At 55.9% G+C, this 24,890-nt stretch overlaps 2 protein-coding genes and 1 pseudogene across 5 annotated transcripts in view; 1 reads left to right on the plus strand and 2 right to left on the minus strand.

The window, feature by feature from the left end:
* C4H7orf50 (chromosome 4 C7orf50 homolog) overlaps window positions 1-24,890 on the plus strand; it is a 123,767-nt gene that overhangs the window by 22,219 nt on the left and 76,658 nt on the right. The gene's annotated exons all lie outside the window — the stretch shown is intronic.
* Window positions 16,360-17,311, minus strand: LOC103882712 (annotated as a pseudogene). Its single transcript, XR_644644.2, has 2 exons — window positions 17,082-17,311; window positions 16,360-16,825 (listed from the first exon to the last, which is right to left on the minus strand). The product of XR_644644.2 is annotated as an uncharacterized LOC103882712 (transcript).
* On the minus strand, window positions 16,691-22,916 carry GPER1 (G protein-coupled estrogen receptor 1). 3 transcript variants are annotated; one of them, XM_003895635.5, is made up of 2 exons: window positions 22,070-22,916; window positions 16,691-18,839 (listed from the first exon to the last, which is right to left on the minus strand). In XM_003895635.5, exon 2 carries the CDS (start codon window positions 18,518-18,520, stop codon window positions 17,393-17,395), a length of 1,128 nt encoding a protein of 375 aa, XP_003895684.1. In that variant the 5' UTR covers window positions 18,521-18,839; window positions 22,070-22,916; the 3' UTR covers window positions 16,691-17,392. The 3 variants fall into 3 exon arrangements, with proteins under 3 accessions (XP_003895684.1, XP_031521505.1, XP_009200733.1); XM_031665645.1 differs by having other exon boundaries at window positions 16,691-19,134; XM_009202469.4 differs by lacking the exon at window positions 22,070-22,916 and adding an exon at window positions 18,963-20,163.

A 24,890-nucleotide genomic window follows, 5' to 3' on the forward strand; every position in this document is an offset into this window, starting at 1 on the left:
GGAGGCGCGGGAAGAGTGCTCAGGCTGCCCAGGTGGCCGTGCCTTCCCTCCAGGGGCCCTTCCCAGCTTCCGTTAGACTTGGAGACCTGGGCCTGGGGATGCCGGCTGGGGGAGATGGGTGAAAGGTCTTTTGTGGCGGGCTTTTCCTCTCGGAGGCGCACCACGAAGATGGAAGCCCTGCTCGGCATCCTTGTCGTGGGAGGACGTTCCTCCCTGATTTTCACAGTGGATTGTTTAGCTTTTCGTGGTGTTGTGTGTGCTTTTATTTCTGGCATCTCAAGGTATTTTGGCGGGAAGCGAGGTCCTCTGCGTGGGGACCACGTGCCCTTGTTCTGCCAGAGCCGTTCCACAGACTGGGCCCTGACTTCGCCGGGCCAGTTCCCCCGTCTCCTGTGGGCACCCGCTGGCCTCTGTGCTTGGGGCAGATTTGTGTAGCCTCCGTGTCTGGGCGTGGGGGCTGGGAGAAGGTGCTGGTGTTGGTGCCCTCCCCTGCTGCCCTCTGGTTCGTTACTGAAGCCCTGGACCTGGCCCAGGCCGGCGAGCGGGTGCTGGCACTGGCGTTTGTGGAGAGAGTGGACATAGAGAGTCTGCCTGTGGGGAGGTGAGGACGGAGGTGGTGGCCTGGTAGACAGAGAGACGTCTTTGCTGGCGTCTGGACCCAACGTCACCCGTGGCGCCGAGACCAGAGGCACTTGGGAATCGGGAAGCTGTTCTGCCCCAGGGCCTGGCGGGCGGGAGGGGCTCCGCCACCCACGGAAGGGTGAGTGGGGAGGGCCTGGTGGGCGGGAGGGGCTCCGCAGCCCACGGAGGGGTGAGTGGGGAGGGCCTGGAGGGCGGGAAGGGCTGTGCTGCCCATGGAGGGGTGAGCAAGTCCACCTGTTCCGTGTTCACACCTGCAGACTAAACTCACCGCACCCCAGGGTGTGGAGGGATGGCATGCTGAGCTGCAAGTCAAATGGAGTGTTATACTGTAGACTTTATGAAAATCAGCAGTGAAAGTGTTTTTTATATGCTATTGGGAACCACACAGGAATGGGGGTCCTCTATTAGGAACCACACAGGAATAGGGGGCCTCGGGGGCACGCTGGATTCTCAAGGTGATCTTCAGGCCTGTAGTTTTCAGCTTGTAGGATTAGGACCACTTGAAGAGGCTTTTTTTTTTAAATTGGATTAAGGTATTTTAAAATTGTTTAAAACAAATACTTGCTTGTCATAAAAGTTTAGGTAATGAAGATATATAGAACTTCTGTCAATATGATGGATTGGTCAACATGGGAAGTGGTCCCTTCTGCCTCAAACACATAAAAATACCAGAAGAGACTGGGTGTGGTGGCTCCAAGCAGTTTGGGAGGCTGTGGTGGGTGGATCACCTGAGGTCAGGAGTTTGAGACCAGCCTGGCCAACATGTTGAAACCCTGTCTCTACAAAAAATACAAAAATTAGCTGGGTGTGATGGTGGGCGCCTGTGATCCTAGCTACTCGGGAGGCTGAGGCAGGAGAATCGCTTGAACCCAGGAGGCAAAGGTTGCAGTGAGCCGAGATCGCGCCCACTGCACTCCAGCCTGGGCGACAGAATGAGACTCTGTCTCAAAAAAAAAAAAAAAAAAAAGCCTGGAAGAAACATCACAGCAGAATTTTCTAACATAGCTAATTCAAAAGCAAGTGGTAAAGAAGAGACCGAGCAGCCATACCAGTGAGGGGAGTGGACACTGGATGGCCCCCAGAGGCGTCAAAGCAGGTGTACACGGTAGGGGCGGGTGTGCATCGGTGACACGGAAACTCGGGTGATCTCAGACACTCAGGCAGCAGAGAGTGGAACTAAACTGCCCTCCCAGGCAAGAGCCACTTTTCTTTAAAATGGGAGGTACAAAATCCTCTTAGCTGGCTGAGACACATGGCAGGGAAACTGGGGTGGATAGAAAGCCATCTGCTCAGAATCAGAACCCCAGGCAGATTTGCACTGCCCCCGCCTCACGGGAACCCCCAGTTGACAAGTCAGCACACCTGTGCGTTTGGGCTGTGAGATTCGTGAAGTCCCCAGCAGCTGGATGCAGAGCTGCCCACAGGGCCTGTCAAGGAGAGCAGCCCTCCTCTGCTTCCTCCTGGGCTGTGGGACATAGTCCTCTGCTTCCTCCCGGGTTTGGGACACAGTCCTCCGCTTCCTCCCGGGGTGCAGGACACAGTCCTCTGCTTCCTCCCGGGGTGCGGGACACAGTCCTCTGCTTCCTCCCGGGGTTCGGGACACAGCCCTCCTCTGCTTCCTCCTGGTGTGTGGGGCTCCAGTGGGGGACACAACCCTCCTCTGTTTCCTCCTGGGGTGTGGGACACAGCCCTCCTGTGCTTCCTCCCTGGGTGCGGGGCACAGCCCTCCTCTGCTTCCTCCCGGGGTGCGGGACTCCAGTGCGGGAAGGTCTTCCCTGCAGGCCTCTGGTGGGATTCAGGGAAGACCTTGCAGACTGTACATCATAGTGGTACAGTTTTGGGAGAGAACCTCTAGTGTTCATAAGATTGTCGGGAAGAGCTCAGAGCTCCATCCAGTAGTTCTGTCTTGTTGACTGAGCTTTTGGTGTGTGCTTTGCAGCCTGTGGGCAGCATGGTGTTGGAAGCAACAGCCGATTCTGTGATTGGGAGACAGAAGCTTCATCTCGTGGTTTCATTCTCTGTAAAGTGGGAAGAAGCCACCAGCTTCTCTGGGTTAAGGAGCAGGAGGCAGTCATGTCTGTTGGTGGTTCCGCAGTCGCTGGCTTCTGTGTAGTGGGTTCTTGGTAAATGGCAGTTTTCTCTCTTTTTTGCAGATGAGACCGTATTTGTTGACCCGTGTGGAGCTGGGTGTCTGTGAGCGCATCATGGGCTCTCTCCCATTCCTAGGTGGGCTGCAGAGTGCCCACTGCGCTTGGGGAGAGTGGGTTACAGACGGGGGTAAGCGGCAGTTTTTCTGGGCGGGCGTCGGCCTTGCTCACAGTGCACGCGGACATGCGGCTTCCTCTGTGGCTTTCCTTTCCCCCCTTCTCTTCTCTTCATGGTCCTGCAATGCAGAGCATTGGAGCTTCCTTCCTTCCCAGAGTCGAGTCCGTGTTCCTTCCAGGCAGAGCTGATGCTGCACAGGCAGGCAAGGAGGCTGGTGCTGGCAGAGGTGCGCTTCCCAGTGGCCTGGTGCAGTCCCGGCAGTACCTGCTGCTGGGGGCTCCTGGCCGTGGTCACGGTGGCAGGGAGCTGCATTCCTCTGTCCGGCCTGGCCATGCACCACACTTTGGCTTCCTCTTTGTGTGTTCACCTGGCCCAGCTGCCCTTCGCCACTGCAGAAACAGAATGGAGGGAAGGGGGCGGCAGATTCAGACTTGAGGTCAGTTGGTCTTTTGGGAGCTGGGAGCGCAGCCAGGGATTCCCCTCCGGCAGCAACGGCATCTTCTCTGGTTTCTTTTCTCTCCGTGCTCCACACACAGTAACCCTGTCTTGTCTACCTTTGAAATACACCCTGAGCGGGGCCCTTCTTCCCATCCCAGGCCCATCACCCACACCAGGCTGCACCTGTTCTCCCACCTGCCTTCCTGTTTGCTCATGTGGGCCGGGCTCCTCCCGACATGTCAATCCGTCTCTGTGCTGTCAGCGGACTCCGTGGAAGCTCTCGGCCCCTCCGGCCTGGGTCTGGCCCCTGCCTGCCCCTCCCCATGTCGATCCCCTCCTGTACCCTCTCCCTGCCATGCTGTCCTGGCCTCTCTTGGTTCTGTCCTTTCCCCCACACGGCACCCAGAACACAGGGACCCTCAGAAAGCGCTGGACAGACACATCTCTGGGGCTTCGCTCTGGCTGGGTCTGGATGGCCCTCTGTTGCCCAGACACACACACCCTTGAGTCTGTGCAGGGACCAGGTGGCCGTCTCTGTTGGAGTCTGTGCAGGGACCAGGTGGCCATCTCTGCTGGGGTCTGTGCGGGGACCAGGTGGCCGTCTCTGTGGGGTCTGTCTGTGCGGGGACCAGGTGGCCGTCTCTGTTGGGGTCTGTCTGTGCGGGGACCAGGTGGCCGTCTCTGTGGGGTCTGTGCGGGGACCAGGTGGCCGTCTCTGTTGGGGTCTGTGCGGACCAGGTGGCCTGCCTCTGTTGGGGTCTGGTTCAAAGGGACCAGGTGGCCGCCTCTGTGGGGTCTGTGCGGGACCAGGTACCGCCTCTGTTGGGGGTTCAGCGGGGACCAGGTGGCCGCTCTGTTGGGGGTTCAAAGTGGGACCAGGTGCATGTCTCTGCTGGGTCTGTGCGGGACCAGGTGGCTGTCTCTGGGGTCTGTGCGGGGACCCCAGGTGGCTGTCTCTGTTGGGGTCTCTGCGTGACCAGGTGGCCGCCTCTGCTGGGGTCTCAAGGGACCAGGTGGCTGTCTCTGTTGGGGTCTGTGCGGGGACCAGGTGGCCATCTCTGTTGGGCAGGATGGTGGTGCCATCCGCACGTGAAGAGGAGTCCACATGGCTGGCAGAGCCCGACAGCCTGAGAATGCTTGGCTGCTTGGCCAGGCAGCGTGCAGGACTCGAGGATGGGAGCGGTGAGCAGTGAGAAGTTACTTCCGCAGCATCTGCACAGGCGCCTTGGAAACTTCATTTATCTGTGGTCCTAGATAAACAGCATAGAAATCATACAAGGAAAGGTTTGGCAAGGAAAGCACCTTCCTCTGCCCCTTCACCTCTCCCCTCTCCCCTCCACGTGCTCCTCTCTGTTCCTGTGATATGGATGTGTCTTTCTGACGTGGCCGAACACTTAGCATGGATTCAATTTATACATGGTCTTTTAATATCATTCTTAATTTAATTTTAAAAACAAAGCCTTTTCCTCCTCTTTTTAAAAGTAAAACACACCCATTATGAAAAATACAGAAAACATGGAAACGTTTAGAAAGAGAAATGTTAGCTGGACGTGGTGGTGGGCACCTGTAATCTCAGCTACTCGGGAGGCTGAGGCAGGAGAATCGCCTGAACCTGGGAGGCGGAGGTTGCAATGAGCTGAGATCACACCACTGCCCTCCAGCCTGGGCAACAGAGGAAGACCTCATCTCAAAAAATAAATAAATAAAATGAGAAAGATAAATATTTGGTACATTTTCATATGCTTGTAATTTTTTTTCTTAGGTATTTTTAAAAGCATGGCTGGCCTCCTGGTTTTGCACGTAGTGTCACCACAGTAATTTGTGGAGTGAGTAACAACCAGGATCTCACAGTTCATTGATTCCTTTGCTGCTTTTGAGATAACCACAGGCTACCCTGTGAGGCAGCCCCTGTTGTTCTCAGGCATCTGCTCTTAGAGGCTGGGGTGTCACCCTCAGGCTCGGAAGCCTGTTCCACAGCCGGCAGCAGAACCAGGCCGGCACCCTGGGTCTCCTGACTGAAGCTGTTTCCGGGGCTGTTGTCTTCTTGGCGTTGGAAGGGGCATGTCACTTGGTCACCATATTGAAATTGCTGGTCACGGTATACGTTTGGTATTTTAAGCTGAAGTGAGATTTTGTTCCAGAGGTGCCCAGAGCCTGTGGCTTGTCCATGCTCCTACCCCGGCCCTTTTACCCAGGATTGTAATGCGTCTTCCTTCATGACAACTGTTTTTCTTTTATAAAATTGCGATACATGTTAAGAAAATAGAGAGTGCAAAAGCCTAGGCTTCCTGTCTGTCCCTCTCTTCTGCTGTGATTATCTCCACTTCCTGACTCTTCAAAGGAAGCCTCTGAATTTATTGTTCTCCGTTGAGTGAACTAACCACATTTATTCAAGGAAGCTTATTTCATTGTAACATTCACTCATGTTTATAAAGAATATTAGTCACTGGTAAGTGGACAGGGTGCTCCAGAAAGTTCTTCAGTTTTGGGTCTAAAGTACCAGAATGGACAGATGAGGGTGCATATTTGTATAGTCTTTTCAAAATTATTTTTGTAGTGGTATGAGCAGATTTCCCAGGACGGAGCATTCACAGCTGGGAAAACAGTTGTTGCTTTGAAGATGGTTTTCCCAGGCACCCGGCTCACGTCTCCTGCTGTCAGGCGCATAAACAGTGTCTAGTTTAAACTTGCTGCGCTCCTGGCAATTCTGAGTGGCACGGGGTGGCCTTTCCCCGTGAGCTGCGCAGGCCCCTCGGGAGCACAGTTGCACTGACCTGGAGAAAGGCTCCGCTTCGATTTGCCCGGCACCGCGGTGGTGACGTGCAGGCGTCAGGGTGTGCGAGCACCTTGGAGCCACCAGCCTGTCAGGTGTCTGAGTTTTCATCTGCTGCTCATAGATGACGTTAATGCATTAAAGATGGATCTTGCTGTTTCCCAGGCGGGAGTGCAGTCACTATTCACAGGCATGATCATAGCTCACTACAGCCTCATACCCTCCCGCCTCAGCCTCCCGGGCCACTGCATGCATGGCGGATGATGCTTTTCAAGGCTGGTCAATGAAAGCCAGTGTTGAGGCCCTGGCCTCAGTGCTGACAGTTGGGGTTGGCCCTCTCCAGGGCCTTTATGGCCTGACAGAGCCCTGCCCATGGTTCAGGACTCAGCAGAGCTGCCACCTCAATCCAGGCACTTTGGTCCTGCCTGGCAGTGTGAGATGGTAATCAGATGGGGCCGAAACCTGTGGGTGCCACGGCAGAGCCTGGTGGGTGCCAACTGGTGCTTGGGTGGCACCGAGACCCCAAAGCACAGAGCCTGGAGTGTGGTGGAAACTTACCCCCTGGGCCAGGGCAGCGCTGCTATGGGCCGTTCAGGCCAGGGTTCCTTCCACCCTTCCTGCTCTCCCCTGCCCCACCGGGTGCTCTCCACACTGCCTGGTCCTTAGGAGCCCACCCCCAAGCTAGTTCCAGGTCGGGCGCCCTCGGCATGCCTGTGTCTCACCGTGAAGTGGGGACAACCGCAGACCCGTCTCAGGGGCCAGAGAGATGCCATGCGACAGTGCGCGGGAGACGGAGCACAGCCCTCTCCTGTGCAGGGTGAGGACTGTCACTGTTTGTTTTGTTTAAATTCTGTCATAAATGAAAGTGTGGTCTGAATTTCTGAAGTTGGGCTTTGTAGCAGGAAGTCTGACTTTGTTAGCAGTTTCATTGGCAAATATCTCCTGATACAGTTGAACTTGGTAAATGGAAATACAAATAAGGGCTAATTCGTGTGGTGACAGCCTCCCCAGCCGCAGATATGCCAAGAGGACTGCGTGTGTGTGGGGTATAAGGTCATTTAAGGGCCAATTTGTGCGGTGACAGCCTCCCCAGCCGCAGATATGCCAAAAGGACTGCGCGTTTGTGGGGTGTAAGGTCATTCTCATGACTGTTGTATGAATAGCTGATAGCTGGGGTTTTCCTTAAAGAAACTGAATGACTGTGCCTTCCCGCGCGAGGGTTTTTCTCCAGTAGCCACTTCCACTTTGACGCTTTCACCGGAGAATCTCAGCCCAGGGGATGAAGCTTTCGTCCTTGCCCAGTGTGGACACTTGTCTTTTACCACAGAGTCAGGCATGGAAGGAAGTTTAGTTTGGGTAGCATGTAAGCACCTTTCCCTGTGGCCTGTGGCATTCCGCACCGTTTATGTGTGAACTGGCCGCACCCGCGCCTCCGAGACGGGGCTGCCAGGGAGGAGGGCCCAGGAGACCCCGTCCAGACCCCAGCACGCACGCCACGGAGGTCTGCTGTCAGACATGTGGTGGGCTCCATGTCACAGGTGAGGGGTCAGGGTCTAGACAGAAGCAGGGTGTCTCTTCCTGCTCCCTGGTGTGCCCACCTCCCCGCACGATGTTTCTGTTCAAGCTGCTGCGGGGGGTGGGGCTTTTTCCTCCTGACTGTATTTTGCAGCAGTGAAGAGCTGCTGTCCTTTTTCTTACTGAGGCTCCCGGTTATGTGTCTGATGTCACTGACGCCATGCCTGCTTTCTTGCCCGTGTGCAACTTCCCAATCCCACCACACGTGCTCGCTTCCCAAGGGTGAGGTGGGCATTGTGCCTACGGGCGGCCCACCCTCAGGGAAGAATCACGGGAAGGGGTGCAGGATCGTGGTTCAGTGGGTCACCTGTTCTCCAGGTCGCCCGCTGGGGTCTCTTTCGAGTGCACCTTCCTTTCTCTCCTAAAGCTTTTTAATAAACATCCACTCCTGCCTAGAAAAAAAAAAAAGTTTTAAAAACAGGTGAATGGAAGGTGGGCATTGTTTGAAACACCCCTTTGGTTTTACCGAAGAAGCAAGACCGTTCCCTGGAGGTGACAGTGACCTGGTGTTGAGCTCCAGCGTGGCCAGAGCTGTGAGCTTCACAGTAGTGGGTGAGCGGAAGAACTCAATTGTGGCTGCAGACGCCGACTTTTCCCTTCTTCTCCCCCTCCTCTTCTTATTGTAAGACACACAAATCAACAGCGGCCCACAGCTTTAGTGGGACCGCGCTGTGGAGAAGGGAACTTCCGCTCGTGCTGGGCCCAGCTCCTCGCTTTTCTCTAGGGCCGTGTGCTGTGCGTGCAGCTCTGAGTAACGCGGTTGACTTTGCTTGTGGGTGGACTTTGGATGGAGTTTGTGTTTTGCCGTTTTTTGTGTGTGTTTTTCTTTTCTGACTGGTTGCACTTGGCACCGGGCTGTTGCCTGTAGCTCTGGACGGTCAATGTGAGTGGTGCACGTGGTCCAAAGCCAGGTCTGTGGCCAGGGGACACGCTGCCCAGTGCCGGTGGGGAGAGGGCTCTGCTGTGATGACGTCTGTGGGCAAGACCTTCTGCATTTCACACACTGCCAAGGCACTGCAGCTTCTTCCTGGCTCGGCCGGCTTGGCCACTGCCTCTTGAACCAGAGAACAGGGTGAGGGCGACCCCTGCGAGCCAAGACTCAGGAGCGAACCTCGCTTTCTGGAGGCCAAGCAGGGCTTTGTGCTGTGCCCCCAACGTGCAGCTCCTTTCTTGTGATTGCCTGGGGCAGCTGACGTCTGCGCGGGTACCGATGCCAGGAGTTCAGGTGGCCATGGCTGTGCTGAGTGGCCCTTCAGCAGGTGTGCCGTGGACAGGGCCTGGTGCTGGAACTCTCCGGTGGACACAGGACGGTCCACCCCTCAAGGAACCCAGGCTGCCCCACGAAGGCTGATCCCGGTGAGAATCAGACAGGAGGCTGAAGGTGGCAAGCTCTAGAGGTTGTCCAGGAACAGCGGCGGGAGGGGCAGGAGCAGGAAGGAAGGGGCTCTGTGTAAGGAGCCGCTCACTGTGTCCTGTTCAGAGGCTCAGTCGGCAGATGCTCGTGTTCCACAGAGCCAGCCCCTGGTCCGATGCTGCACGCAACTGCTGCGAGAGTAGCTGGGCCCCTTCTAGGACTCCCAGCAGCTGACTTCTGGCGGTAAGTTTCGGATGGAGTCCACCCCAGTACCCGGGCTCAGCAGCACCCCAGCTTCTGGGGCCTTTTGTTCTGTGCTCCTCTGGCTTTTTAACCCTTGTTCCCAGGCTCCGTCCTCCCCCCACTGGACAATGGCAGACCTCAGACAGACCGACTGCGGCAGCTGACGTTTCCCAGGAACACATCCTGGGCGTGTGCGGGAGCGGAGTCTGCTGAAGTGTGCGCGCGTACACGCCTGCCCTCGTGGTGCACGTGTCACCTCAGGGGCCACCAGACACATGACACTGCCGTGCCCATGTGCCTGAAACGGGCGGTGTCCTTCCGAGAGGACCGTGAGCCTCCCTGACGGGCCATGCCTGGGGTGGAAGGGCCTTTGCAGACCCCACCTAGGCCAGGAGCAGGGACTGCCTGGCCCATCCCCCGTGCACTAGGCTCTGTGCCTGCATCTGGGGCCTCCCCTATCTCTGCCCCTCAGCCATTTCCGGGGTACTTGCTGATGGATCGTAGGCACAGCTGTCCTTTCGGGGTGTTGTCTGTGCCTGTGGGCGAGATGGATAAAGTGCTCAGAAAGGGGTTTTTACCATAAGAACCCACAGTGGAGTCCGGGAGCCCGGGAGACAGAGGGGACAGTGAGGGGCTCTGGCCGGGGACATTTCACAGACAGCCCCTCCCCCAGCCCCCACTTTGTTTCCGGTAGAGCTGGGTCAGCCGACTCCCCACCTGCCAGAGAGCCAGGAAGGCAGCCAGGAGCGAAGGTCTCCAGCCACGGCTTCTGGAGGGTGCACGGCCCAGGCTCCCCAGCTGACGCCTCTTAGCAAGGTGGAGACTTTTCCTCCCCAGGCTCAGACAGAAGCTCCGGCCACGGAGATGGGCCGGGTGCCTCCGAACTCAGACCTGTCCCTGGTCTGTGCAGCTTGCGTGTGGCACCCACAGCTGTGGCTTTGCCTGCCTCTGGTGTCCACTCTGTCCCAGAGAATTGGTCACCAGCAAGAAGAGCAACAGCGGCCCGAACAGCGGCACCCAGCCTCTGTCGGCTCCAGTGGGCTGGCAGCAGCCTAAGGAGGCCTGAGAAGAGGCCCCGTGCCAGCACACGACACATGGCGCTCCACTGGGGGCTCATACGGGGCCGGGTGCTGTGGTGGCCAGCTGGATGGGGGAACACACCTTGAAAAAGGCATGTGGCATGTACAGCATTTCCACTCAGCACCCTCCACCTGGCAACCTTCATTTAACCCAGAACATAGGCTCTCCCTCCCATTTGGCCTGCGGTGCACAGAACTGGGATGAGGGCTCAGATGTTCCTCTTAGATGAGAAATGTATTATCCAGTTGTCCATCCTCAGGTTCCATAGCTCGGATCGGAACTCCGAACCCACCCTCAGGTGCGTCTGCCGCACAGCGTCACTGGGGGTGTGCCGTGGCCGAGTTGCCGCTGTCAGGTACCTCTGCCGCACCGTGGCCTGAATGATGTACCCTTGTCTTCTGGAGTTCTGAGCAAATCGCCCAGTGAAAAGTGTCTGCACATAGCACACAGCAGATGAGACAACCGCTTGTGTCCTCACGTGGCCATATCTGTGCGCAGGTCAGGCGGCAACACCCGGGCAGCCTGACCTGGCCCTGGCAACCGAGCTCTGCGGGAGGCGGAGCTGGCATCTCCACCTTATGAGGCAGTCCAGAGTGACTCAGTCAATTCAGCTTTAATTTTGACTAACGTTCTTTTCCTCCATTTTTAATTTAAAAGCACATCCAAAGACACCCCAGATAATGAGTTTCCCACTGTGGAGAAGAAAATAAAGCTTGAGTTACCAGGCAGTGAGTGAGAAGAGAAAACTTTAATTAGAAGCTTTTCAATAAATGTTGGAGGATGGCATCTAGGATTCCAGATGGCAGAAACCCTTCTGCTCCTAGGAAATGTTTTGCAGCTGCTAACGAAGTGTGTGTGGAGGGCGGGGCTGGCGTCCCCGTGGCCCACCAGCACGGGGCGGCCGTTAGCCAGCACTGCCTAACGGTGGCCTGTGCTTCAGAGGGACAGAATTGGTCTGCAGAGGACAGCAAGCCTCCAAGAAGGGAAGGCCGGCTGCAGGAACACAACCTCGCGCTTGAGTGGTTACTGTGGTCTCAACGGCAGCTTTACTGAGATGTAATTTACATAGCAGAAATCCACCATTTTGAAGTGTGTACTAGTCACTGACTTGTGCAGCCATCGCCACAATCTAATTCTAGAACGTTTTCTTCACCCCCAAAGAAACCCCATGCGTGTCAGCAGTGGCTCCCCAGCCCCAACTTGTCCCAGTCCCGCAGCTACTTCCCAGCCTTCTGTCCTGTGGACCTGTCTGCCCTGCACGTTTCACGTCGGCGGATGCACGCAGTGGACATTGTGCTCGTGTCTGCTTTATCTCACTGAGCGTGGCATTTCCACTCATGTCTGCTCCTTGTGTGTGCTTTATCTCACAGAGCGTAGTGTCTCTACTTGTGTCTGCTCTATCTCACTGAGCGTGGCTTCTCCCCTCGTGTCTACTTTATCTCCCTGACCGTGACTTTATCTCCCTGAGTGTGGCGTTTCCAGGTCCACCGTGCTGTAGCCTGGTCTGCGCTTTGTTCCTTTTCATGGCAGAGTAATATTCTGCTGTTGGATCGACTGATTTTGTTTCTCCATCTATCGGCTCATGGACATCTGGGCTGTTTCCACCTGTTGATTCTCGTGGACGGTGCTGCTGTGGACATTCACGAACAAATGCTTGCTTGGATGCATGTTTCCAGTTCTTTGAGGCTGATCCGTAGGCGTGGAGTGGGTAACGTTTGTCGTGTGCGTTTGCTGTGCACCCACCCCACCTGTTGTGTGCGTCCTGCCCCCATGGAGACTCTTGGGGGTGACTCGCGCAGTCCTATCTCTTCCCTCCACACACTCCAATGTGGGCTTCCTAAGAAGCATGGTTGCCAGTCTCGGGAAATTGGTCATTGAGGCAGCACTTTTATCTCCCAGGGTATTCCACTCTTGTCGACTGACCCTGTAAAATCCTTCACGACACATTTTTCCTTCTGGTAGGGCACCCTGTCTAGGATCCGTATTGCGTTGAACTGTTAATCTCCTTCCCTCTTTCTGAGTTTGGGACGGTTGCTTTGCCTTTGTCTTTTATCACATGGGCATTTTTGATGCATGCTGGTTCCCCATCCTCATTTCCTGTTTATCTCACATTCCCTCCCGATTAGATTCAGGCTGTGCATTCCTAGATTACAGCAAGAGATGCACCCTTCTCAGGGTGTTGCATCTGGACCGGCCTCCTTGTTGGCGCTGCCCATGTGATCACCCAGCGAGGAGCTGTCCCGTCTGTGCTATGTGGTGACTTTTCCCCAAGCACTAATGAGCCGTCCATGGGGGACAGGTAGGCTCTGCAGTCCCCTGCACCTCACCATCCCCCAAGATTTGCCCTCCATTTGTGGCTCTTACCTGCCCCCTCTCCCTCTCTAAGCCGCAGAGTGATGCTTTTCCAACCACTTTACCAGCCAGCGCTTTATTAGAAGTGAGACTCTTTCTATTCATGGATTCATTCATTTTATTTAAATTATATTAGGTCTGTTTATTGTTGGAGTGGACTTGCGGACTCCTGTTTTTCATGGCCTATCACAGTTGTCTCTTCTTACTCATCATACTGCTCACGCTGTCCCAGCTTTGGTGAGGACATCCTGTGTCCTTTGGGTGTCACCTGACGTGCTCTTGGATCCTTTCTTGCCTCCGTCAGAATCACCTGTCTCAGGCTCATCTTGTCTCTCCCTGCCCTGGCCCAAATCAGCCATTTCTCCTGGAGCCCTGGGCCCTTCTGGAGGGTGGCAGTGTTTGGGGCCAGGCCTGGTGCAGGAGGGCTGCAGAGATGGAGCTTGGAACATGTGAGCGTGTGTCTGTGTGTGTTCAGACACATGTACACACTGTAGACATGTACTCACAAGCACGCTCAGGATGTGCACACACAGACGTGTGCGTGTACTTGCATAGTCTGTGTGCTTCTTCTTACTTTAAATGTCTAGGTTAAGCCTTGTCCTCAGCCCTGGCCTGTTCCCATGGACTCCTCTCGCCTGCTCTGTCTCCCGCCTCTGCCGGGAGAGCCCCAGCTTCAGGAGCCTCCTCACATTGCCTCATTGCCCAGTTTGCGGGGCGTCTAGGATGGCTTAGGAACGTCTTCCCACCCCGCCACAGAAACACCCTCTGAAGAAGGTTTCTTTGTCGTTCTCTCCCCCGCTCCGCCCCCCCAAGACTTCAGGTAATGGGCGCAGGAGCATTAGTGAGCCCACCGCTGCCGCTTCTCACTCAGTGGGAGGTGCGGGGCCTGGGAAGGGCGGGTAGGCCGTGTCGCTCTCGTGAGGTCAAGAGTCAATTGTTAGGCACAGAGAACGATGAGGTCATGTTCAATGCTAACGCGGAGGTTTTTCCTATGCTTGCAGCTATGTACTTTTGAGCTCTTTATGGAGTTTAAAAAGCACTTATGTATAAGAGAGTTGGGTTACCAGGAAACAACAGAGCAGTTAAGACGCCTTGATTTTATCTCACCATTCGCCTGCCAAAAATAATTACATTTGCCCTGGCTCCCAGGCAAGCGCTGGAGAAGGGTGTGTGTGGCTGGGCCAGAGGCACCCACTGAGTCCCTGCCCGGCCTGTGGGTCTCTGTCCTACAGCTCTCAGCTCTGGGTTATCAAGGTTAGGGACTGCAGGGCCCAGGGTCCAAGGCTGGCTCTACTGTGTGGGGACCTCAGTGTTGGACCTGCCCTTACCACAGCCCCGTGGCTTGGCTTCTGGGTGCCTGTCACGCCTGTGACTGTCCCCAGAGCAGTGCCGCCACCAGCTTCACAGGTTGAGAGTCTGCTTCTGGCAGCTAGATGACAGCGTGTCAGCTCTGTCCACCCAGAGCCTTGGACAAGTCCCCGGAAGAGACCTGGTGGAGAGGAGTGGCGTAGCAGGGCGGCCTGACGCTTCCACGCACTCACAGCGGTGTCTGGTGAGGGCAGGAAGGAGCAGGGCTCCTGCTGTGTCTGCGGCAGGGAGGGAAGGATGCCACAGAGTCAGCACTGTCCCCTGTGGTGGGTTGACGTGGAGGAAAGAGTTGAGTCCCGTCCCTAATATATGCCTAGGGCTCTGTTCAGATGCAGTTCCCTCCCAGATTGCCTTAGGGGAGCCCTCCTAGCTGCCATCCCTGCACTTCCTGCACAGCGGGCTTTAGAGGAGGATGGGCTGGTGACCTTGGGTGACCCCTCAATGCCCATGGCCCCCAGCTCTGTATGATTTCTTCATGGCATGGTTTGCCAGTTAGACGCCAGGGGTTGCCGAGTGCTACAGAGGGGGCAGGACCGTGGGCTTCGAGCCAGGGGAGCGTGGCTGAATTCCCAGCTGTGTCACCCACCATTTAAGGCTTTGAGCAGTGACTGACCCTTCTAGCGCCTCCTTGGCGTGGCAGGGACAGTGCCCATCCTGCGGGGCTGCTGTGAGGGGCAGGGACCAGAGCACGTTCCGTGTGGGTCTCCCCACATCAGCTCGTCAGAGCTGGAGGTCAGAAATGCCGGGTCTCTAGTGTGCGTATTTTAAAGCATCTGCCCTTGGCCCTGTGGAAGCTGTGTGAACAGGACTGTGTGTGGGGAATGCCTGATATGAGGAGTCCACCCCACCTGCTTTCTGGGACTTGGATGGTTTTTCCCCATCAGCAACACTGAAGTCAAAAGGGGCTTTGTTGAAGCATGCGTCTTGTAAAGACAGCGCCCGGGTGTGGGGGGGTTTTGGGGGCTGCTGCCTGGCTGTCCTGAGCATTGAGTGGGGGCATCCCTGGGGAGGAGGGCAAGCCCCGTCCCTGGGGCCTGGAAGGAGCTCCCAAGCACGGCTGTCAGTGCGACGGCTGTAGGCGCTCCTGAGCACGGCTGTCAGTGTGATGGCTGTGTCCCTTTAGCTGGGGCGACTTGCAGGCTCTGGAGGGGCGGGGCGGGGGGGTGCGCCAGGCCTGAGTCGTGGCCAAAGCCACGCACAGTGTTCTGTAGGACTGTGCCACGCGTGAGCCTGGCTTCTGGGTTGGCCACCCCACAGCAATCTCCACTTCCATGAGACCTGCTGGTGCATGGGAGCCACCTTGTTCCCAGGCTTCCTGGCGGGGCATTTATGGGGAAAGCAACCCTGATGGAAGTGGGCACAGAGGCTGCTCCTATAGGCCACGGTCTGGGCCAAGCACTGTTCTCCTGAGGAGCCCGGCACCATGGTGCTGGGGTCATGGAGAATACAGGCCCCACCTACCTGAGAGACCCAGGCTGCGCACAGCCACCGACACAGCCTCGTGTCCCACAGACGGGAGGGGAGGGAGTTTCCTGGGTTCACTGTGGCTGCGTTCAGTCTTTGTTGTGCCGCATCCGTTTACCACCTGCTCTTTTGCAGATGTTTTCTTTAATTGGCCTTTTCCTTTCATATGTTTGCAAATCAAACTTTATGTTACCACAAATAAAAAACAGTATCACAGCTTTAAACAGAACAGAATCGCAAACACGAGAAAAGTGAAGGGGTAGTGCAGGCGGCTCGTTCCCTTCGCCCATGCATCCCGGCTCCCTGCATGGGTTTCTGTGAAGAGGGGGCCGCAGGCACTGGTGCAGGTGCACCTTGGTAACATCAGGGATAGCTCCTGCCAGGTGGGCGAGGTGGGAAGGAGGGGAGCAACGCCAGAATCCGGCCCCGGCGGTGGAAGGAGCAGGAACCTTCCCGCCTGGGTGCCGCAGAGTGCTTGGGCCTTGCACGTGGCCGAGAGCCTGCTAGAAAGGCAGCTTAGTAGGTTGCACAGGCTACTGGACAAGGCTGAGCCCTGCCTCCTACATTCACAGGAAGCTCGTCATGGCACCCGAGCATGACACGGCAGTACCCCCACAGCATTTTGGACAGCCTGGAAATGCCAGGGTAGGTCCGGCTGGCTGGACTCAGAGGCTGGCCCTGTGAGACTTTTCGGGGTGGCAGGGGAGGGCTGTGTTTTCTGTGAGCGGGGAGGGATTCTCCCGAGAGCCTCATGCCCACCCCACATCTCACCCCACTTGGCAGACCCCCAAGACAGAGCCTCTGGAAGGATCTGCACATGACTGTTTTATTGACAAAGGCTGAACATCGCCAGCCTCGTCAGCTTTTCTTACATTTTATGGGAAGGTTTTTATATCATCACCGCAGTTGTCCCCAGCTGTTATTTCTGTAGAAGCAAATTCGTCAGCCACACGTGCTGGAGTATTTCATTGTCCTGGCACCCAACTAGCCCACATGGCAGCTCGCACGGTCCCAGTCCACGAGTGCAATTGCCATGACGATGTCAACAAGCAGTGACTGAACCGCCTCAGAGCAGGCGGCAGACGCACGGCAGAGGGACCTTCCCGCTGCCATGGGCCGGGCGCTCTGCGGAGGGACCTTCCTGCTGCCCCGGCCGGGCGTTCCACGGAGGGCCCTTCCTGCTGCTCTGGGCCGAGGACCTCGCAGGCCTGGCGAGGCCGCACAGCGCCATTGCTGCCGTCCTGGAAGATGGAGGGTGCTCAGGCATGCACCAGAGCGTGTGTTTTCCTTTTCCTCTTTACCTCAGCGGTGCGCCAGCTAGCTCACACCTCGTGCGTTCCAGACCGTGGGTGCAGAGGACACACTGCAGCATCCAGCTGAGACCCACTAGCGTCTTGTGTCTCCAGCGTTAGTTCCCCCATAGTGGCAGACTTGCTTTAGGGTACGTGTAACTGAGTTGCGTCACCGCAGTGGCCTCTCCGTGTGACGTTCATGGTCGAGGGTGTCGGAAGCGTTTCCCATGGCACCAGGCAGGGTGTATGGGGAGGACCACGGCGACAGGCTGGTCAGCGCTGACCTTTGGACCCTGCGGGGCAAGCGTTTTGGGATTGTAGCAATTCTGTGTGAGGAGTGAGGAGTGCAGGGTCAAGGAGGACCAGTCGTGAGGTTTCCTTAGCAGCCCCAGGGTGACCAGGCAAGTGTGACTCTCGCGAGGCCCCGAGGAGCCGGAGCCACGTCTGACAGCGGTCTAGAGACATGACATGGCCGTGCCTTGTGTCCACCCAGGTGCGTGCAGCTCCCGAGTCACACGCCGGCGGGGCCTGTGCGGCCGAGGCCGTCTACACGGCACTGCTGAACCTCACGTCCGACTGCTCGGTGCTGTCTGGAATGACGGCCTTCAGGGCGGCGTGGCAGAAGCGGTTCAGGGCCGGCAGGTTTGTTTTCTGCTCAATGTACAGCCTCAGCTTTTCCCTGAAGGTCTCCCCGAGAAAGCTGTAGATGAGGGGGTTGAGGCAGCTGTTGGAGAAGGCCGCGAGGTTGACAATGTGGCCGGTGAGCGGGTGGGCGTGGCGAAAAGACTGCTTGCAGGGAGCGGCCCCGGGCTGCGTCCGCTGCAGGAGGTGCACGCTGATGAAGACGTTCTCCGGCAGCCAGCAGACGAAGAAGACCAGCACCACCGCGAGGATCATGCGGAGTGCCTTCTGCCGCCGGGGCCGCAGACCGCGGTGCCGGTGTGCCCTGACCAGCACCCGGACAATGAGGGAGTAGCACAGGCCGATGATGGCGAAGGGCACAATGAAGCCCAGCGTGACCTCGAGCCACTGCACCTCCCGGACGTCTGCGAAGCAGAAGCAGGCCTCGTCGGTGTGCTGCAGGTGCACGGCGGTGAAGGGCACCAGCGTGGCTGACACAGATGCCATCCAGATGAGGCCACAGCTCAGCCGGGCGTGGTACTTGGTGCGGAACAGGCTGCAGCGCATGGCCCTGGCCAGGGCGATGTAGCGGTCGAAGCTCATCCAGGTGAGGAAGAAGACGCTGCTGTACATGTTGACCTGCAGGAACAGCGACATGAAGGTGCACAGCACGGCGATGTCGTAGTACTGCTCGTGCAGGTTGAACACCTCAATGAGGGAGTCGGCCACCAGGATGAGGTCCGCCACCGCCAGGTTGATGAAGTACAGGTCGGGGATGGTCATCTTCTCCCGGAAGCTGATGTTCACCACCAGGATCAGGATGTTGCCCACAAAGCCGATAGGGAAGAGGAAGATGGTGTAGAGGCACGAGAGGAACAGGCCGATCACGTACTGCTGGTGCTCTGAGAGCTCGCCTGTCCCGTTCGCCAGGGCAGCGCCCAGGAGCAGGTGGGACAGGTTGAGCTCGGGGGAGGTGGTGTTGGGGGCTGCAGGCTGCATGGTGCCCGGGTACATCTCCAGGCCCATGCCCCAGGCTTGGGAAGTCACATCCATGTCTCTGCACCGTGCAGCTTTCAAGATTTGCCAAAAGGCTCCCAGAGCTCTGTTTTAAACAGCGAATCCATCTTTAGAAAGAAGCGTGATTCTCCCTGAAGTGAGCCCAGCATTTGTTAGACAGGAAACTCCCGAGGAGCACCTGTGGTGGTTTGGGTTGGGTTTGTGAACTGCAGAGAGTGGGAGGAACAGATGCTCCGCACGCTGGCATGGCACGTCTGTGGAGGCCAGGGTCCTCCGCGTGTTCGTCCGGCGGGCGTCCCTGCAGGTGTCAGCCGCCGTGCACTGTCCTGCGTGGAGACACTCACTCTCTGGGTACCTGGAGAAGCAACAGGAGAGGATGAAGCCTCATCGAGTGGCCCCAGCTTTGGGATAAGGCCCGCCGCCCCTGACTGGGTGTCTGTAGAGTCTGGGTGTGTCACTGGGGAGGCCAGAACCTCACCTTTATGGGCTCAGGAGGTGGCTGTGGTTGAGCTGAGGTGGAAGAGTCACCTGTGGGGAGTACACGGCCTTCTTTCCTGCAGGCCCCACGGCCACTCGGCTGCAGCTGGAGGTTGGACGTGGAGAACCCCCACAGGCAGGGTGTTCTCTCCCTTTATAGCCACAGAGCAGGCCTAGGAAGCAACAGGGGTGTGGGCTTGGCCACCCCAGAAAATGGCGTTTGTGAGGAGAGGGGAAAATGCATTTCAGCTGCTGATGGAGAAGTAAAACAGGAAGGGAGAGCCCAGTGTCTCTGAAAGACAGGGGGTCCGGAGAACTGGACATTGGAGTAGAATCATCTCTTACAATAAAATAGATCACAGACGTTCAGGGGTTTCCTCATGCTAGTTCTATGTTTAGGTACCAAAAATGAAACTTATTTTTGTAATATAGAGTGAAAGGGGTCATTGTTTTGGGAAATAATATTTTAAGTTTTTATTCCATGTTTTAGTAAATTATTGTAAAACCTAATATATGTTTGCAATGCTGTTTATAACCTAGGAAGAAACTAAGGAGAGAGTCCCTCCTGAGCTTGGCTTCTGCAGGGAGGGAGGAGTGGGCTGTCTGTCCATGGCAGTGCTCTCGCCCTGCTGCGAGTGGGGAGGGTCCTGTCACCCGCCCCGTGTCACCCCGGCCCTGTCACCAGTGGGGAGGGTCCCGTAACCCACCCCGTATCACCCTGGCCCTGCCGTGAGTGGGGAGGGTCCTGTCACCTGCCCCGTGTCACTCTGGCCCTGCTGCCAGTGGGGAGGGTCCCGTCACCTGCCCCGTGTCACTGTGCTCCCAAAAGTTCTCTCTGCAGCAGGCCACGGTCTTAGCCTGCAGACACTGGCGGTCTCTGGGGACCTGGGGGCTGTCACAGCTAGGGGGGTGCTGGTGGGGCCAGGGCTGCCGCCCAGCTCCCTACAGTGCCTAGGACAGGTGCCCAAGCCCAGCAGAGAATTACCCAGCCCAGATGGCGCTGGTGCCCTGGAGTAAACTAACACTTCAAAATGGGTTTGAGTTGTTTTTCCTTTGGGAGTTTTCATTTCACCCTTTGAAATCATTAGGAGTTATTGTTTTGAATGTGTTGTGTTTTTTTTTTGTCACCCAGGCTGGAGTGCAGTGGCACAATCTCAGCTCACTGCAACCGTTGCCTCCGGGGTTAGAGTGATTCTCCTTCCTCAGCCTCCCGAGTATCTGGGATTACAGGTGTGCACCACCACACCTGGCTAATGTTTTATATTTTTAGTAGAGACGGGGTTTCACCATGTTGGCCAGGCCTGTCTCAAACTTCTGACCTCTAGTGATCCGCCCACCTTGGCCTCCTATGGTACTGGGATTACAGGTGTGAGCCACCGTGCCGGGCCGGGGCTTGTTGTTTTGAAGTGCTACAAAACCAGACTAGTGATTTATTGACCTATCGCTTGAAAATACTTCTTTTTAAAAAAAAAAAAAAAAAAAAAGGCTAGCCTATAATCCCCGCACTTTGGGAAGATGAGGTGGGAGGATTGCTCAAGTCCAGGAGTTCGAGACCAGCCTGGGCAACATGGCGAAACCCTGTCTCTACTAAAAAAGTACAAAAAAGGTAGCTGGGCATAGTGGTGTGTGCCTGTAGTCCCAGCTACTCGGGAGGCTGAGGTGGGAGGATCGCCTGAGCCCAGCAGGTAGAGGCTGCAGTGAGCCGAGATCACACCACTGCACTCTAGCCTGAGCAACTGCAGTGAGACCCCATCTCAAAAAAAGGCGGGTAGGGGAAGACAAGATGAATCACTGCCTCAGTGTCACTTATTCTAAAAGTACTCAATCACCTTCACTTAGCTGAGGCTGATGAATTTGATTTTAGTATTTTGCACTCTTGATTCCTCTTTAGTAGATAATACCATCGAGCAGCGTAAACGCCTCTGCTCTCAGGCTCTGTAGGGAAGGTTGAAAGACTTCGCATTCAGCCTCTATATTTAATTTCTTTAAAACGGCACAGAGGACTTCTTTTGCTCTTTAAATGTAGAAATTCTGGAAGGTATTAGACTGCAGCGTGGTAGGAAGCTTAAAGGTGGACAGAACCCTTAACTTATGTTTGTTTTCTTTACTTATTTTGTTAAATGAACTCCGAGGGAAAAATAGTTTAAAACCAAGTCATTCATTTCTTTCCCACGTAAATCGAGTCGTTTAATCCTTGGCAGACACCAAGAAGATACGGGACCTGGTGTCTGATGTGTCCTAGTGTCGATGTGGTCCTGGGCTCGGAACCGAGTGTGCCGTTCACCACTGGCCCCGTGGCCTCCCTGGAGGTGTCCGTGGAGTTATAAACAGCGTGATACCTCATTTCAGATTTCCTCTGCTTGTCATAGAGAAATAAAGCCACACTTTAGACAGCTGTTAAGTCTGCATCTGTCAAAAGGCGTGTGGCCCTCCCAGGACTTCAGGGTTGGTGAGAGTGACCGGGGCGCCGCAGGGCAGGGCAGAGCGGGCACCCTCATTTTCTTGAAGTGAGACACGTTCTTGCTGGGACAGAACATGATGGAATACTGGGTCCTACTTTCAGCATGTGTTAGAAAGGCCATCCAGGCAAAGCCTCATGTCACTTCTCTGCTGAGACTACCAGAGGCCTGGGGAGAGGGTCTGGAAGCCTCTGCTGCTGTGGTCACGCTTGAGACCACTGAGCCTGCGGGAGAGGGTCTCGTAAGCCCCCTGCTGTTGTGGTCACTTGAGACCACTGAGCTCCTAGTGGGAGAGGGGGTCTGTAGCTTCCCTTGCTGTTGTGGTGGTCAATGCTTGAGACCACCGGGAGCTCCAGGGAGAGGGGTCTGTAAAGCCCCCCTGCTGTTGTGGTCACGCTCAGACCACCGGAGCTCCGTGGGAGAGGGGTCTGTAAAGCCCCCTGCTGTTGTGGTCACGCTGAGACCACCGGAGCCCGCGGGGAGGGTCTCAGCCTGAGCTCTGTGCTGGGTGCCGCCTGTGGGGATGAGGTGTCTGCATGTCTTGGCACACCCAGCTGGTTCTACAGGACAGCTGTGACTGGGGTGGCACACCCCCACGCCACTCTGGAAGTGAGCTGCATGGCACCGCCAGGCCGAGGCTGAGTCCTACCTGGGTTGCAGCCCCTTCTGTGGTCCTGGAAGCCTCCTTGGTCAGGCCCATCAGGCTGGAGGTGCACTTGGAACCCAGCTGCAGGAGGTGTACCTCTGCTGGACCTGCCGAATGCCTGAGCAGGGCTGGAGAGAGGAAGAGACCCGCCCTGGGAGCCCGCGAGGGAAGGTTCCCGGCTGGCCGGCGGGTGCGTCCTCCATCTGAGCCTGCCGGCGGGTGCGTCCTCCGTCTGAGCCAGTGAGTCTGCCCCTTGGCACAGGGCTTTATAGGCCCCCTCCGCCTGCTCCTCTCTGGCTGGGCTCTGGGCGGCCTCCTCCGAAAGCTAGCATTAACCATTTTTTTGCTGGCCTTTTTTCTCCCACACTTTGGCAATCAGCTCAGTTCCACTAGACTTATTTTTATGGAAGTTTAACTGCTTTTCTTCACCCACAGATACAAACCTTTCTTTAAGTTTGAAGGCATCATTCTAGCTATTGTGTATCTTTTAGGTAATAATCTGTCATCCTGGGTTGAAACAAGCAATATTCTTGTTTTTGCAGCTGACCTGCGTTAAACACTAAATTTCGTAATTGACTTAGTAGCACGTGCATGATACATAAAGAATTTAACTTAGGAATTTCACAGACATTTGCAGAGAGAAATGTAATCCCAAGAAATAGCAGGCATTTCTGACAAGTAACTTAGGAATCTGAGTACTGGTTGAGCATCTGGAAATCTGAAGTCCAGAGTGCCCCACAGTCCAACACTGTTGGAGCGTCGCGACTCAAGTGGAAAATTCCACACCTGACCTCGTGTGGCGGGCTGCAGTCCCAGGCACAGTTCAAAGTTTGTTTTATACATGAAATTATTAAAAGTGTTGTATAAAGTTACTTTCAGGCAGTGTGTGTAAGGTGTGTATGAAACACAAATGAATTTTGTATTTAGCTTTCTCATTCTGTAGCTGCAGGTATTCCAAAATCTGCAGAAATCTGAACTCCGAACTCCTCTGGTCCCAAGCGTTCAGATGAGGGACCCTCAGCCCGTAGTTTTCTCTGAGTGTTGGCGGCGCCTCAGGTCCCGCCTCCCGCGCTCGCTGCAGAGGCGTCGGAACTTACCTGCCGGCCAGGTGTTGGTGGCCTCTTGCCCAGCAGGCCGCCTCCGTTGCCCGTGGTTGCGGATTTCACAGCCTCCACGGCCTCATGCGGGCGGAGAATAAACCTCCCTCCGCGGACTCCAGAGGCCTCCGAACCGCCTCGTGCGGGGCGGCCGCCTCCGAGTGCGCCACCTGCTGGCCATTCGAATTTCAGCCGCCGCTTGGGGAACCCTGGGCTGCCCCGTGAGAGCAGAGCGAGAGCAGAGCCAGGCTCCCCCAACCCCGGCATGGGCTGCCCAGGCTGAGGGGGTCCTCAGGCACTGCCAGCCCTGGCTGTCCAGGCCGAGGGGTGAGTCTTTCTCCGAACGAACTTCAGCGAATCTCACTCCTACTTCTGGGTGTCGTTTTCCCTCTGTAATGTTTCCAAGCGGTGAGATTGGATCCTTTGTCCGCTGAGTATGAGTAATGCGGCTGCTGCAGCCTGAGGCGCGGTTCAGAGGCCTGCGTGGGACCCCCACCCCACCCCCGCCGGGAGAGCTGGTGCAGGCAGAGGAGTGGGGTGCTGGGCTTCCAGGTGCGCTCGGCCCCTCAGGGCCTGCTCCCCCGCAGGAGAGCTGGAGCAGGTACAGGAGTGGGGTGCTGGGCCACCAGGTGCGCTCCGCCCCTCGGGGCCTGTTCCCCCGCAGGAGAGCTGGAGCAGGTGCAGGAGTGGGGTGCTGGGCCTCCAGGTGCACTCGGCCCCTTGGGGCCTGCCAGGGTGTCAGCTGCTTGGTGGTGGTTCGTTAGGAGCCTGTTGCAGAGGCGCCTCAAGGCATCTGTGCAATAGCAATTTAAAGTCTTACAGATGTGTATTTTAGAAAACACACACACACATTTTCTAAACAGAATGCTGTGTTAAATTTCTAATGGAAAAATACTAACGTGGGGTTTTCTTCCAGCAGTAGAAAGTTGACAACTCTAATATGTACCTTTTTATATTTGAATGATAAAGAGCTGATTTGCTCTTAAACATTTTTTTTGACCAGTTGTGAAGTTGAGATGATTTCAGCATTAAAAATGCCCGAGACACCATTTTGAAAGATGTGAGTCATGAGAAAGTACAGAAAAAAATAAATAAAATAAAAATCCAAACCTTGAAATAGCCGAGACATGTCACTTAAAAATAGCTATGCCCTGCTAGTGCAAACCCATGGCTTCTGGTCTCTCTGCCTGTCCCAGCAGCTGAGGAAGAGCTCAGCTCCCAAGCTCTCCACTCACGTGCCCTGGGTAGGGAGCCTGCCCTGGACGGGCGAGTGGCTGATACACCTAGATTTCCTGCTTGCAACATAGAATTAGCCGGATCGGGGCTCTGGGTCTCGGAACCCAGCCTTCTCCTGTAAGCACTGGGTGGGTGAGTAACTTGTCAGCTACCGCACAACTGTGGGTGTGAGGGACAGGGCCCAGCTGCAGGAACTTCAGTCCCCAAGACCTACTTAATACTTGCATGGGTGACGGGATGGGAGGAATCTCGTGGACTGTTTGTAAGGTGTAAAGACCTTTCACCAATTTTTAAATCTGTTTTTTTTTTTTTTTTTTTTTGAGACAGGGTTTTGCTCTGTTGCCCAGGCCAGCATGCAGTGGCCTGATCTCAGCTCACTGCAGCCTCTCACCTCCCAGGCTCAAGCCATCCTCCCACCTCGGCCCCTGAGAGGCTGGGACTACAGATGTGAGCTGCTAATTTTTTTTTTTTTTTTTTGTAGAGAGAAGGTC

This window comes from Papio anubis, chromosome 4, assembly GCF_008728515.1.
Source record: "Papio anubis isolate 15944 chromosome 4, Panubis1.0, whole genome shotgun sequence".
Taxonomy (NCBI): Eukaryota; Metazoa; Chordata; class Mammalia; order Primates; family Cercopithecidae; genus Papio; species Papio anubis.